Source organism: Mirounga leonina, unplaced genomic scaffold, assembly GCF_011800145.1.
Source record: "Mirounga leonina isolate KUSES-001 unplaced genomic scaffold, KU_Mleo_1.0 Mir_125, whole genome shotgun sequence".
Classification (NCBI taxonomy): Eukaryota; Metazoa; Chordata; class Mammalia; order Carnivora; family Phocidae; genus Mirounga; species Mirounga leonina.
Window position 1 is genome coordinate 35,969,619 of NW_023270305.1, and position 13,273 is coordinate 35,982,891.

A 13,273-nucleotide genomic window follows, 5' to 3' on the forward strand; every position below is an offset into this window, starting at 1 on the left:
GGAAGCAACACAAGTGTCCATCAATAGATGAATGAATAATGAGTTCTCTCTCTCTCTCTCTCTCTCTCTCTCTCTCACACACACACACACACACACACACACACACACACACACACACACCCCAATCAGAGATAGATCCATAAATACAGAGAATAAAGTGATGGTTGCCAGAGAGGAGAGGGGATGGGGGTACTGGTAAAATGGATGAAGAGGAGAGGGAGATACAGGCTTCCAGTTATGGAATAAATAAACCATGGAGGTGAAAGGCACAGTATAGGGAATACAGTCAGTTGTACTGGTAGTTACACTTGTGAGCATAACATAATATACAAAATTGTCAGAGCATCATGTTGTACACTTGAAACTAATGTAGTATGTGTCAACTGTATTTCAATAAAAAATTTTTAAAAAGGTAGGCATTGTATAGCAAACTCAGTACTTTTATTTTTTTCTATGAACAGAACTAATTGAGGGTGTTGGTGTAAAGGGAGGCAGACGGTTGCCCCTTAATGGCCAGATGTGACTTGGAATGAAAAGAAAAGTGTCAAGAACTGGAACTGAAAGACCGCTCAAATGACACCTAGGCTGAGGTACTGAGTGTCTATTCTAAAGCAGAAATGAAGTTTGGGAAGAGTGGGGGTGATTACATGTTTTTTGAGCCTAGTGCTCAGCATTTTACAGTTGACTGTACCCTGAAAGTCACTTTTCTTAGCCTAACTCCTTCTCCTTACAGATCAGAACTTACAGTTGATCTCAAAAGACAAGCTTTGTTCCTTGCTATACAATTAAACTTGGGTTTCTTTTCTGAGCTTCTGCCATCTGCACACCTTATGTTATTGGGACAGAAGACTGGTACATGCTATTTCTTACTGAGAATAACATCAGAAATATGGATTCACCCTCTGCAGGACAGTGCTTCTGCCATTGCCCATGAGATAGAAGTCAAGAACTCAACAGGAAAGAGACATGAGGCATAATTAGTTTTATTCTCCATGAGGAAGTTATTTCACAAATAATGAGGCAGAACCTCTCCAATTTTAATAATAATGGAGTGTAGATCACTGAAATTACTGAATCAAATTAATGAGTTAGCTACTGATAAGAATAAAACAACAAGATAATAAATGCAAGGGTATTTTTTTGCCCCCAGATGCCATTTAAACATATGATTTGAGAAGAGTCAAGTTTCGATTCCTAACCAGCTATCGCCTTTCCTTTAAATAGAGAATATAGGACATAGGGCTCTTTGGAGGTATACAGCTGAAATTATTCCTCCTTGAAGCAGAAAATGCAAGGGCAATAATAATAATACTGCATATGGTTAAGTGTAGAGAACTCAGGTGACAGTCCACCAAAAAAAAGCTCAAGTCAGCTTCCTCTTTGCCAAGGAAGAGGCTCTGCAGATGGAGGCAGCAGCAAAAGCTCAGCCTCCTGTGTTCTATTTCCAATGCACGCCCTCTTCTGCTTCTCTCATCATTAATTTCTGTGCTCCTCCCTTTGCCCTCACAAAGAAGCACAAAACTACTCATCAGGCAGTGGGAAAAATGATAACCAGTAGCATTCTAGACATTTCATTACTCAAATCAGCATAAAATGATTATATGAAATCCCTAGGAAATTGAAGTCGCCTTCTTTTCACTTTTAAAACTGTACTTTGACTAATAGAAAGTCCATCTTATTTAACGTCATCTAACAAGCCCCCCCCCCCCAAATCTCTCTCTCTTCTTTGACCACAGTTTATAATCTGGAGTGTTATAAAGCGTTCTTCTGATCTAAACTAGCAACTTGACTAGATTCATTATTCACTTTAAACTAATGAGATTATTTGTTCAAGTGATGTTATTAATGGATTGCATAATATCCATCAGATAAAATACTAATACAATCTTGAAAACAAGAGAATTAAGTCATCACAGGCCTCGAAAAGCAATGACTGAGGCTGCCAGGATAGTCTGATTCATAGTAAATTCAGACCAAAATAATGTCTCAGACTGCTTTCTCCTATTATTATTTTTCGTGTGTGAAATAAATCTGTGAAGCCAACAAAGACTAACCAAATGTACGAATTTGAACTTCTAATGAATACAATGACATTTAAAAGTCTCAAAGGTCACCCTCATAACACTAAAGTAATTCCACCGAAGTCAAAAACAATTTAAAAATATTTAGAGAAAGGGCCCAGCAATGTCATTAGTATATATTGGCCAGAGGCAAAGGGTAAGGGGGATGAAGCAGAGATATTCTATATTTTATTATAGCCTAAAATCAATTGTAGCCTTCTCTTATTAGAAGCATTCAATAATCATTAAAAATATTGTCACCCATAAGGTGATGTTTTGACATTGCCATATATCTTACATAGTTTTATTAACCAGTATCATGTTTAATCATTAAAACATTTCTGCTCATGTGTATTTGTGTTTCCCGGGGGGGGGGAAATTACAGTAAAGTGACAGTTTATATTTGTATAGCAACATAATTTATAACTGCATTACCTCTTTGGATTTTAAAACTCTCCTGTGAAGTTGATGAGAAAAGCATTATTTCCCCATTTTGCAAAATAAACAAAGACAGTAAGAGGCTGGTCCAAAATCACCTGGTATTCAGCTTCAAAATCCAGGCATTTTTTTTTCATTGAGCTTTGCTCTCCCTTGATTTGCCCTTTGTGTAGTAGGAAGGGCAGAAATGTCACCTCCCTTTAAAGAGGAGATTAAAATTAAAACAGCAATGACCCCTGGTGAAGAAAATGCTCCTGACAAAATTCTGACTGGTCTCTTGATTTATTAAAAGCAGTGCTTAGAGCAAAGGGGAATAAAAGTTATACAATTTTTAATTTCCCTGTCAAAATTATGGAATCAGATTGTTGAACCTGATTCTTTATATGCAAAGGTAAAACATGAGCTGAAATTAATGCTAGGTCATGACCTAGCATTCAGACTATTACATGTACAGATGCACACACACATATGTATCGATACACTTTTTTTCCAAAGGGATATGAACAAATCATTCACCTCATCTTCAAAACAGTATTTAAATACATTGCAAAACAGCACAGAACAAAAATGAGTCACTCAACCCCAAGGGGTTAGATTTTATGACTGACTTTGGATAGATAATTAAAACAATAATAATCACAAAAATGAATCTGTCCTCCTTGACTATCTGCTAAGAATTAGGTCCAGATCATTTTGACTTACACATGTAAATTTTATAATACCACTACCTTGCTTTGATGTAGTATTTTAATTTTTCAGGAGGCTTTCACATGCTAATATACACTGTTACACTTCTGGGCTTAATGAGAAAATGATCTTCCTGTCTCTGGGCCTCACCTTGTGAAGTCTGTCATTTCCATCATGATCATACACATCTGCTTGGCCAGCACAATTATATCATTGCCGCTGTCATCCCATTTGGCCACTTCGGCATCCAGCTTGCTTTTCTCTTGGTGGAATATCTCCACCTGCTCAGCTATTTTTGCCTTCTCCTCCTGCGGTAGTTGCGCCATGATGGCCTGTGTGGGTTACAGAATCAGTGTGACTAATGGTGACGAAGTAAATACAGACACTAGGTTGACTCTGCCTCAAGCTAATGGCAAAGCCAGACCCTGACCAGGTTTACAGGCTGCCCCACCATTCCAGAAAGGATGTTTTCTCCATTCCCAGGAAGGCAAAAGCGCAGACTGGTAAGGTCCCCCAAATCCCATCCCTATTCTTATACACAGAAAATATAGAGATCCAAAAGGTAGGTGCACACTGACAGTAACAGAACTTCTGTGTCTCTCTGATGACATATGTTTGTTCAAAAGAATCTATTCTTGACAATTTTTATATTTGGTCTCAGGAAACTTTTACCAGATGAAAGAATGCACCTCTTTCAACACTGAAATCTGTTCAGAGAAGGAAAAAAAAAAGAAAAAAAAAAAGGCTTTCTGTCGCTAGGAAGGACAGGAATTTTAAACAATACCTGAGCATCCAAGTTGGGGGTGGGGTGGGGAGACTTGCCATGAGCGTTAATGAAGGAATCCACGGTTAGATACCTAACAATCCCCTAGCCCAGGGTATTTCGGGGATGGCATACCTAGACCCAGCCCTCTTCCACCTCCTCTGTGCAAATCCTGAGGTAACCATGGCTAACCACAGAGTCTAGAAGTATGTAGAAGAAGTTGTGATGGGATAAAATACAGGTTTAGGAAGCAAAGGTCGATTTTCAATAGTTGCTCGGGATGGGAATGTAGAAAAGCAAGAACTGATTCTCGTCATTCATGGATTCTTTATTTACAAGTTTGCCTATTCTCTAAAATTTATTGGCAACCCTAAAATCAAGACTTCTGATACTTTTGGTCATTCACAGACAAGCACAGAGTTGCAAAAAAAATGAGTCACCTAACAGGCCTGTTTCCAGATGTGGCTGAACAACAAATTTTCTGTCTTCTTGTTTCAGCACTAAACAAGTGTCCTTTCTGTCGCCTATTTAGTGCCACATTTTCCACATCTTTGTGCTCTTTGTTGGTAATTTTGCTATTTAAAATGGCCCCCATGCATAGTGCTCAAGTGCTGCCTAGTGCTCCTAAGAACAGAGAGGCTGTGATGTGCCTTATGGAGAAATATATGTGCGTTAGATAAGCTTCATGCAGGCAGGGGCTATAGTGCCCTTGGCCATGAGTTCAGTGATAATGAATCAAAACTATAAAATAAAGTATCTGAGAAGAAACATTCATTAAACATTGTTTATTGATTGGTTGAAACAAAATGTTGAGACTAGCAGCTCTTAGGAACCTAACGCTCTATTTCCTCTAGAAGCAATGACTCTGTAGTTGCTAATTAAGTGTTCATGGTGACTTTACAGAATATAAGTATCACAGATGAAGACAATCAACCATATCTGTTAAACACCATGTATATAGCAAGCCCTGAATGCAATGTTTGGCATCACCTCATTGCATCTTCTTAGAACCATGTGCAACCTGATTCAGAGAAAGGACATGTGGGTAAGTATGACAACACTAGTAGCCCTATGGTTCTGGGATATGTGTATTCACCAATGAGAGCATGATTTGGGGAACTTACAGCTTTTGCAAAGGACAAGTAAAATAACACATACAAGAAAACTCTGCTTCCTTAATTATAAAGCTCCTCCCAATGTAAGTGAATCGTTGGAAGGAAAGGTAGTTGATTTCTTTCTCTTTTTTTTACTTGGTTTTATTTAAATTCAAGTTAGTTAACATATAGTGCGTTATTAGTTTCGGGGTAGAATTTAGTGATTCATCAGTTGCATAGAACACCCAGTGCTCATTACATCAAGTGCACTCTTTAATGCCCATCACCCCTCAATTACCCCATCCCCTTACCCACGGTAGTTGATTTCTAATAAAAACATCAATGGACATAAGCTCCGAAAAACTGGGCTCAATGGGCTCTGTCACTGACTTCGGTTAAGACCTATTTGTTACTGGATCATATTCTTAACTTCTTCAGATCTAAGTATAGTAAACAATTACCTCAAAGTGTTATGGTGGACAGCAAATGAAATAATAAATGTTTTGTCAAAAAAATGAAAGCATATATGGGATTACTGCTAACATGTTATCATCATGTCTGTATTAGTTTTCCTTTCAGCTACCTCTCTAGCTTATTATCTAGGTGCCATGAAAGACAGGGATGGGCCCAGAGTCTACGGGACTATACATAAATAGAAGATTGACAGGATTCCTTGAGTACAGAAATGTATACCAGGTCGTGTGCTAAGAGGCTTATGTTTATTAAAAAACTTAATTTACTTAATCACTCTACAAGATTAATAATAGTGTTACTATTTTATTAATGATGATACTAAGGCCCAGAGAAATTAAATTCTCAATATTACACAACTAATAAGCTGCAGGAATAGGATTCATACCCAGGTCAACTAACACCATGCTTAATTATTGAGCACAACTGGATCACCATGCACAACCATGCAGGTTAGACACTGCACAATGATCCCATCCCAGTGGGGCAAGGGTTGCTGAAATCACAAGCATTGTTCACCAGGCTGAGCAACCTAGAGATGAGGCTTTACCTGCCAGAGTAAGGGGTGTCTTTGATTTGCATGAAGGTGTCCCAGACTATTACCTGCACAGATACATTTTACTAATACACAGCCATGTTTACTAACTTCCATGCATGCACGTGTGTGACTTCATATAACTAGCATGAGAGTCTCTGTGTATGTGTGTGAGTGTGCATGTGTATATACAGAAATTACAACCCATATTTAAAAAGCCAGACTGCTACAAATACTATAGTTAAAATATTTAAAACACTATTTCTGAAAGATATTTTAAAGTACTTTAAAAACTGTATCCAAAAAAAGGTGGTTAATATATAACCAAAGAGTTGGTTACAAACTCACATATACAATATTGTACTAATAACAAGACAGCTATTCCAATGCATTTTAGATAGATTTGGATTTGCAGAAGTTAAATATGCTCTTTTCTCCTGAAGCATCCTTGTCTGATGATCTTACACTATCCTACATTAATTTGTCCTCCTCATACAAAGCTGATAATCATGTTTTACTTAGACCTCACAAGTCCTGACCATCATCATTTAAGCCATTCACTAGGTGCTTCTCTGTCGAAGAATCTGTAAAACTACCCGGCAGAACTCCAGCCTCTACATTCAATCCCCAGATGGAAAGCAATGAAACTTTCATTGTCTCAAAAGTTAATTTGTGCATTGAAGGGTGTACACTTATCTTTCAACTGTATCACATGAGTTTCAATTTTATAATTTAGGATTTGAGTATTAACTGCCTTGCTCCACTCTCTAATTCCTATTAATGTTCTACTTCTGACTTCTTTCTGAGCTTCCTTAGGGTAGAGGTTTCAGCATCCTGCAAAGAATAGAAGCTCAATAAATATCTTTTGATTGACTGTGTAACCATTTTTCCGCTCACTGCATCAACATAGTTCAAGAGAATTTACCAGAACTGACAAACATTTTCTAACGGCACAATTCTGAAGGGAAAAAAAAAAGGCCCCTTCAAAGCAGATTTGCAAAAGAAGATGTTATTTTGACTCTAGGGGTGCTCGACCCACATAATGCACTTAATGGTGTGTGACTTGGGTGCAAGTGTCATTACATTTGCTTCTGCTTATGTAGCTATCGATGAGCCAAAGTCTTTTCCTAAATATTCTTAAAATGCTCCTGGCTTTTAAAAATTCATAACTGACCTTTTCTGAAGCTGGAATTTAAAAAAAAAAAAGGTTATCTATAAACAGATCACAAACTGAGAAATTTGCCAGTTAATCAAATTAAAATTCAATTCAACACATGAGTTTTAATTAGGTCTTATCAATGTAACTCAGCAGTTTGAAATGTTAACACATTAAAGTCATTCTAGCTAGAAAAAAAAAAGAGGCTGACTACATTCACATCAAGTTGAATACAAAATACGTAACATGCAATTTTTCCTTCCCTCAAACTAAGTGAACATGAGAAAAGTGATTTTCATGGCCAAAAGGAAAGGGAACAAATCAGCTTTTCTGTTTCTCTGATGTGATCACCTGGGGCGGTCTGAGAATTTCTGCTGCTTCTATGCACAGGAGTCAAGCACAGCTCTACAGATTGTTGATCTGGCTGATCTGGGGCCCGAAATTGTGGCATCAGAGACTTGAATCCACAGAATTTCCTGCGCCCCCACCCAGGCTCCCAGCCTTTCCTCTGAACAGCCAGCCATTATTATTTTTTTTTTTTTGTGATTGAAGTTATAAACTCTACTTACTAAATGAAAGTATAAATCACTGAAACAAGCCAATAATCACTCGGCCCAGAATCTTTTCTTCAACCTAAATCTCAGGAGCTTTTGATATGATTATTTTTCCAATCTCAAAGAGAGAAATGACATTTGAAGTCTATGGGCTTCCAAACTGACAAGTATTAGTTCCTTAAACTAGAGCAAGACTCTAACATTTAGGCTTCAAATACAAGAATGTTTATAAATAATGATTAAAAGGGCTAAAACTCACTGTGTCCATTCCTACTCACTTGATTTTAAAGCGGAATAATAAATATAAGCAGTTAAAGAATGGGTCCTTTGACTTTTACCAGTCTCAGACCATGAAGTAAATAGGAAAATTGAAGTAATTGTCCCATTTAGTCAAGTAAAAACTTTCATGATTTCCTAAATTGTCCATGCTTTTTTAAGTTCAATTATTTGACCAGCCTTGTAATGAAGAACTACCTTATGCTATAAGCATCATCATCATCTTCTTTGTCAACTTGACAGCATGTGACACATCTTGTGATACATTTTACCATGCAGTTCTCTTAATGACATCATGAGGTAGAATGCTGTGCACACACACACACACACACATACACAGATAAGACATGGAGAGGTTAAGAAAGTTGCCCAAAGTCACACAGCTTGGCCAAGCCCATATTTAAAATAAGGTCTGTGTGCCTCCAAATAATATATTCCATCACCAAGGTTAAGTGTCCAAGAGTTGTTGCTGACCAATTTTAACCACATCAACCTGTGAGGAAACAGTTTATAAGATGTCGTGTCTAGGATCATAAGGTCTGATTACTTCTACATTTGATGGGATCAGAGTATGATCATTCTCTGCCTCTCCCTTGCTCATAAAACGCTGTAGAGAAGCAGCACATAGGGAAACATAAAGGAAATAAACACTCTAATTTCAGAGTTTGGGAGAAAAGTTGGAGTGGATACTAAAAGTTTTCTCCTACCTTAACCTCGTTTTAGATTAATTTACCCTTTTCAGAGAGGAAGAATTTATCTGAATGAGAACACAAAGTGAAGTCCATGAACATCGGGGAAGGACTGGGTGCTGCAAAGAGCAACGACTTCTGTCAAAGACAACTTTTGCCTCCTGCTACCGTACTTCTCTGGTCAAAAGTTCGACCATCTGTCATCTCAGCAATTCAATGCACCCTCTTATTTCCAACTTACAGCCATAATTCTAGGTCTCTGATTTGTCATCATATAATTACAGGCTAAAATAGGCTGACTCAATAACTAATGCTGTCTGCTGCAAGTTAATCACACAGACCACATGATGGATCTCAAAGACAAATCAGCAAGTGCTGGATTATAGGGGTACTTTGTTCTTACCATCCTGGACCATGTTCATAATTCACGCTGAAAAACCTTTCAAACAAGACTATTGTCTTTTCACCTATTGGGTGAAAAAAATAATAAATGATACAGACAGGGCTATCTGACTTTTGTTTCCACTTAATTGACTTGATATCTATCATAAGATGCATGAAACAGAAGTACAATGGGACTGCATTCTTCCTGGTAAGAAGTGGGACTAATCATGCCATTTTGACAAGATGGTGATTATAAAGTACGATAAAGGTAGTATAATATGCCTTGGTCTTTGAGAAAACAAGTCAATGGATACTGGACTGTTTCAATACCAAGTTGCAGTCAATCAAATTTGACTTTGAATTGATTAATGTTTGGATGAATTACTCAAATTTGCCCTTTATCATTGTTATAAAAATGCTGGTTTTACCTAATTTTGAAGATGAATTGACTTGATGGATGAATTGATTTAGTGTTATGCCAACACAGGCTCAAAAGCCTCTCAGCTTAATGAATTTCTTAGTTTTCAACACTGGTGGGGGGGGGTCGGGGCGGGGGGAGCTTACAGTCTACAAAAGATTTTCTAGGTAGGGTGTCTGATATTCTTTTGTGTACTTTTCTACTGTCACCAATCTGTGATCCAAAATAATTTCTCTTCCAAGGGATGGCAATTTTTAGTCACCCTTTATTGAGTATTTAATGTATGTCAGGTATTGTGTTCATTATTTTACAAATATTAAGTAATTAAACCTCAAAAGAATCCTATCAAGTAAGTCTATTATTCACATTTTACAGATAATAGGACTGAAGCTCAGAGAAATTAAGCAACATGTAATGGAGCATAGCATGGTCCTCACTCCACTCTTTACAATTCAAAACCAAGTCTGTCTAAAATGAAAGCTGGTGCATCTTTAATATTCTGGCTTTTACCCTCACATTTCCCCTATCAATGTCCATCTATATCTTGTGAATCATTTCATTGTTGCATGAAACTATCAGGACATAAAGCACGAAAGAAAAATTGGGTTTTAAGTACAAAGATTTTCTTGACTCAACATAAGGCTTAGTCTTTTCTTTGAGTCCTCTTTATTTTAACCTCTGACTGGGTATTCTTACTCTTCTTTCACAATTCCTAAACCAGTGTAAGCTTTCTGGGGTTTCCTAGCCACTATTCTAAATTACCACCTCTGTCTCAAACTCATGCGTCCTCTCCCTTATTTTTTCTTAAGTAAAACTTGACAGAGAATTAGAATGTAATTCTAATTAGAATATAATAAGAACACAATCTATAATGGGACTGTTTTTACCACATAAAAACTGAACCTTTAAAGGGAGGAGAATCTCACCTCCTTTTGTAATCCCCAGGGATTTAATCTCCTGATTACCTGCATCTACCCTCAAGGAGATACGATTAATAGAATTGGTCAGAATCCTCTTTTGACACACTTGTGTTGGCAGAGAGTGTCATGGAGTGCTCCAGAGTGTTCAAATGTCAGCCAGAGAAACGATCTTTCTGTTGCTTCCTGCTCCATGCCTTAAGCTGGCATATTTCTAGTATGTCTCGATAATTTCTTCCTCTATCATATGGCAGACAGATCTAGGGCTACTGCCCTTGCCATAAATAGATACTGCGGAGGGGGTGGGGGAGTTCTGTCTCTATTTTGATGTCCTTGAACCAATTTCAAAGATGTGGTCTTATTCATCAGAGACCCTACATCAGAGTATGGAACAGTAACAGCCCAGCCATTAACAAAATAGTACTCTAATTTTCCATTTGTCATTGCCTCTTGTGTTAACAAGCTTGGTGACTTCAAGCGGCACTATGGTGTCTGTGCCAATGCAAGATCTGAGCATTCCTGTGCCCCCTAGCTGTTGAAGCATCTCATCATGATGCTAAACCCAACAAAATCCACTAGACTCTTAAACTGTTTGCATTGGTGTGACTGCTAAGTTTCAAGTGATGGAGAGAGAATGGAGTTAACAGAAATCAGAAGCAGTGACGGTTATTTCCATTGTGTAAAATATGAATTGCTAAGAACAACCACTGATGAAAGCACAGATTTCTGAGCTATAAATCTCTGGGATTCCAAGACCCTGGATCAGAAATCTCCTCAAACCAATTTGGTGTACACAGTCCCAGTGCATGAAACCCAAGTCGTGAATGTCCACTCACCCGTGCACTCTGTCCCGCAATGAGCTGGTCGTCCTCAGTCTGAACACTTGTCCGGCTGCGCACATCGTAATCTTCCTGTTCAAAGTCAGAATCATCCTCTAGTTCTTCTGGGGTCTAAAGGTACAAAGGAAAAGAAAAGAATCAGCATATTTTAAGTTGATAAACTTCAACTCCACCCATATATTCTGCGGCTGCAAAAACTAAGTAGCTCCCAGGAAAGAGATCTTGTGGGCAGTTACATGTAGGTTATGGAGGAGGGTATTGACTCTAAATGGAGTCAGAAAAACCAAGTTGCCCTGATTTATCTCTTAAAAAAATACACTCTATTACTTCCTCCTGTAGGTATAAAAAGTCTGTTTAGCTCTTGACATGCTTTCTAATTTTAAGAAAAATATATTCGTGTGTTTTTCCACCCATAGAAATCTACTCTAAGATAGAAAATCACCATCAACAACAAAAGTTGTACCTATACTTGGTCTATAATGCCCTTTTTGCTCTATTCCCAGTCTTTTCTAGTCTTAATAAGCAAAAAGAATTGATCATCTCCAAGCCAATGGTTAGTCCAGATGAAATATCTGATGTGGTCACTAAACCGTGTAGTGTGCAGGTTGCAACTATAGATTCCAGAGTCAAGACTGCCTGAATATGAATCCCTGTGTGACCACTGGCAAAATCCTCTTAGCTCTGGTTTCCTCCCCTGTGAACCGGTGTTGATAAAAGTTCCTCTATGATTTTTGTGAAGATTAAGGAATGTACTTTGTGTAAAGTGTCTGGCATATAATAGGCATTTAAAAAATGTTTGCCATCATCATTACTTAAGATTCTGAAATCAATTCATTCAAACACTTTTAAAAAGTGAAGCTACCAATCACTATATAACCATCAAGGATTAAACAGCTCTTTCATTCATAGTATCAATTTAGCTAAAACCAGCACAGTGAAATAAGGATCATTCTAAGAGATAGAAAACCAAGGTTCTGAGAAAGAGCATGCCCAGTGTCTCTAAACTAGTTAATAACAGAATTAGAATTCAGACCCAAATATCCAAATGTGTCTATCTTTTTCACATTATAAATCAGGTAAGAGGGGCGCCTGGGTGGCTCAGTCGTTAAGCGTCTGCCTTCGGCTCAGGTCATGATCTCAGGGTCCTGGGATCGAGCCCACTCTCTTCCACTCCCCCTACTTGTGTTCCCTCTCTCGCTGTGTCTCTCTCTGTCAAATAAATAAAATCTTAAAAAAAAAATTCAGGTAAGAACTGGAGCTATGGAACGGCTTTAAAGTGAGTAGCTACATGAAGATCCTATCCATCCTGTGTCAGAGAAAAGGCATGAATTAATCCATAAACCCAGAAATAAAAATACTCCATACCTTTAATGACCATAATAGATAACATACGTTAAGTGCTTTTCATGCGCCCATCATGGTTTTCTCTAAGGACTTTCCATATTCTAATTCATACAGTTTTCTTCACAGTCCTATGATGTAAACACCATTTCCTCCACTTTACAGATAAGGAAACTGAGGCATGAGAGGTTACGCCTTGCTTAAAGCCCTCTAAATCATGCAGCATGTACTGTAGACTATCATCCTCTGTTAGTCCTAAGAAGATGAATGTGGAGTTGGTGAGGATGGTGCATGAGGGGAGAGAGTGCATTAGTGCGAACTTCTCAGATCCACGGTCATTAGACTGAAAGCTGACAGTTTACCCACAAACTGCCCCTTGGCACAAGGAGCACCCCCTCCCAGGGCTCTGTATTTCAAAAAGCAGGCAGCAGACCACTGCAATACTGATGGTGCTGTTGCCCATTCCCAAAAGGGCACTTTGATTCTGCTGGTTTCTTTGGCTACCAGTGTAATTAATCAGGTGTGGTTATTCATGAAGCCTTGAGATTGGTCAGACAGGCACAAAATGGGGCCTCCGTGCCAATATCACACTATGCATAGTAATTTCCAAGCCTTGGCATCTCCTTGTTTTCCTTCTCTCTCTCCATCAAC

The 13,273-nt window shown here is 38.2% G+C and overlaps 1 protein-coding gene across 6 annotated transcripts in view; it reads right to left on the reverse strand.

Moving 5' to 3' along the window:
• CTNNA2 (catenin alpha 2) overlaps nucleotides 1-13,273 on the reverse strand; it is a 957,367-nt gene that overhangs the window by 68,733 nt on the left and 875,361 nt on the right. For all 6 annotated transcript variants that reach the window (XM_035001191.1, XM_035001192.1, XM_035001190.1 and 3 more), the window contains 2 exons: nucleotides 11,279-11,392; nucleotides 3,336-3,517 (listed from right to left, as the gene is read on the reverse strand). In XM_035001191.1, coding sequence (XP_034857082.1) covers nucleotides 3,336-3,517; nucleotides 11,279-11,392 — 296 coding nt within the window. The remainder of the gene's footprint in view (nucleotides 1-3,335; nucleotides 3,518-11,278; nucleotides 11,393-13,273) is intronic.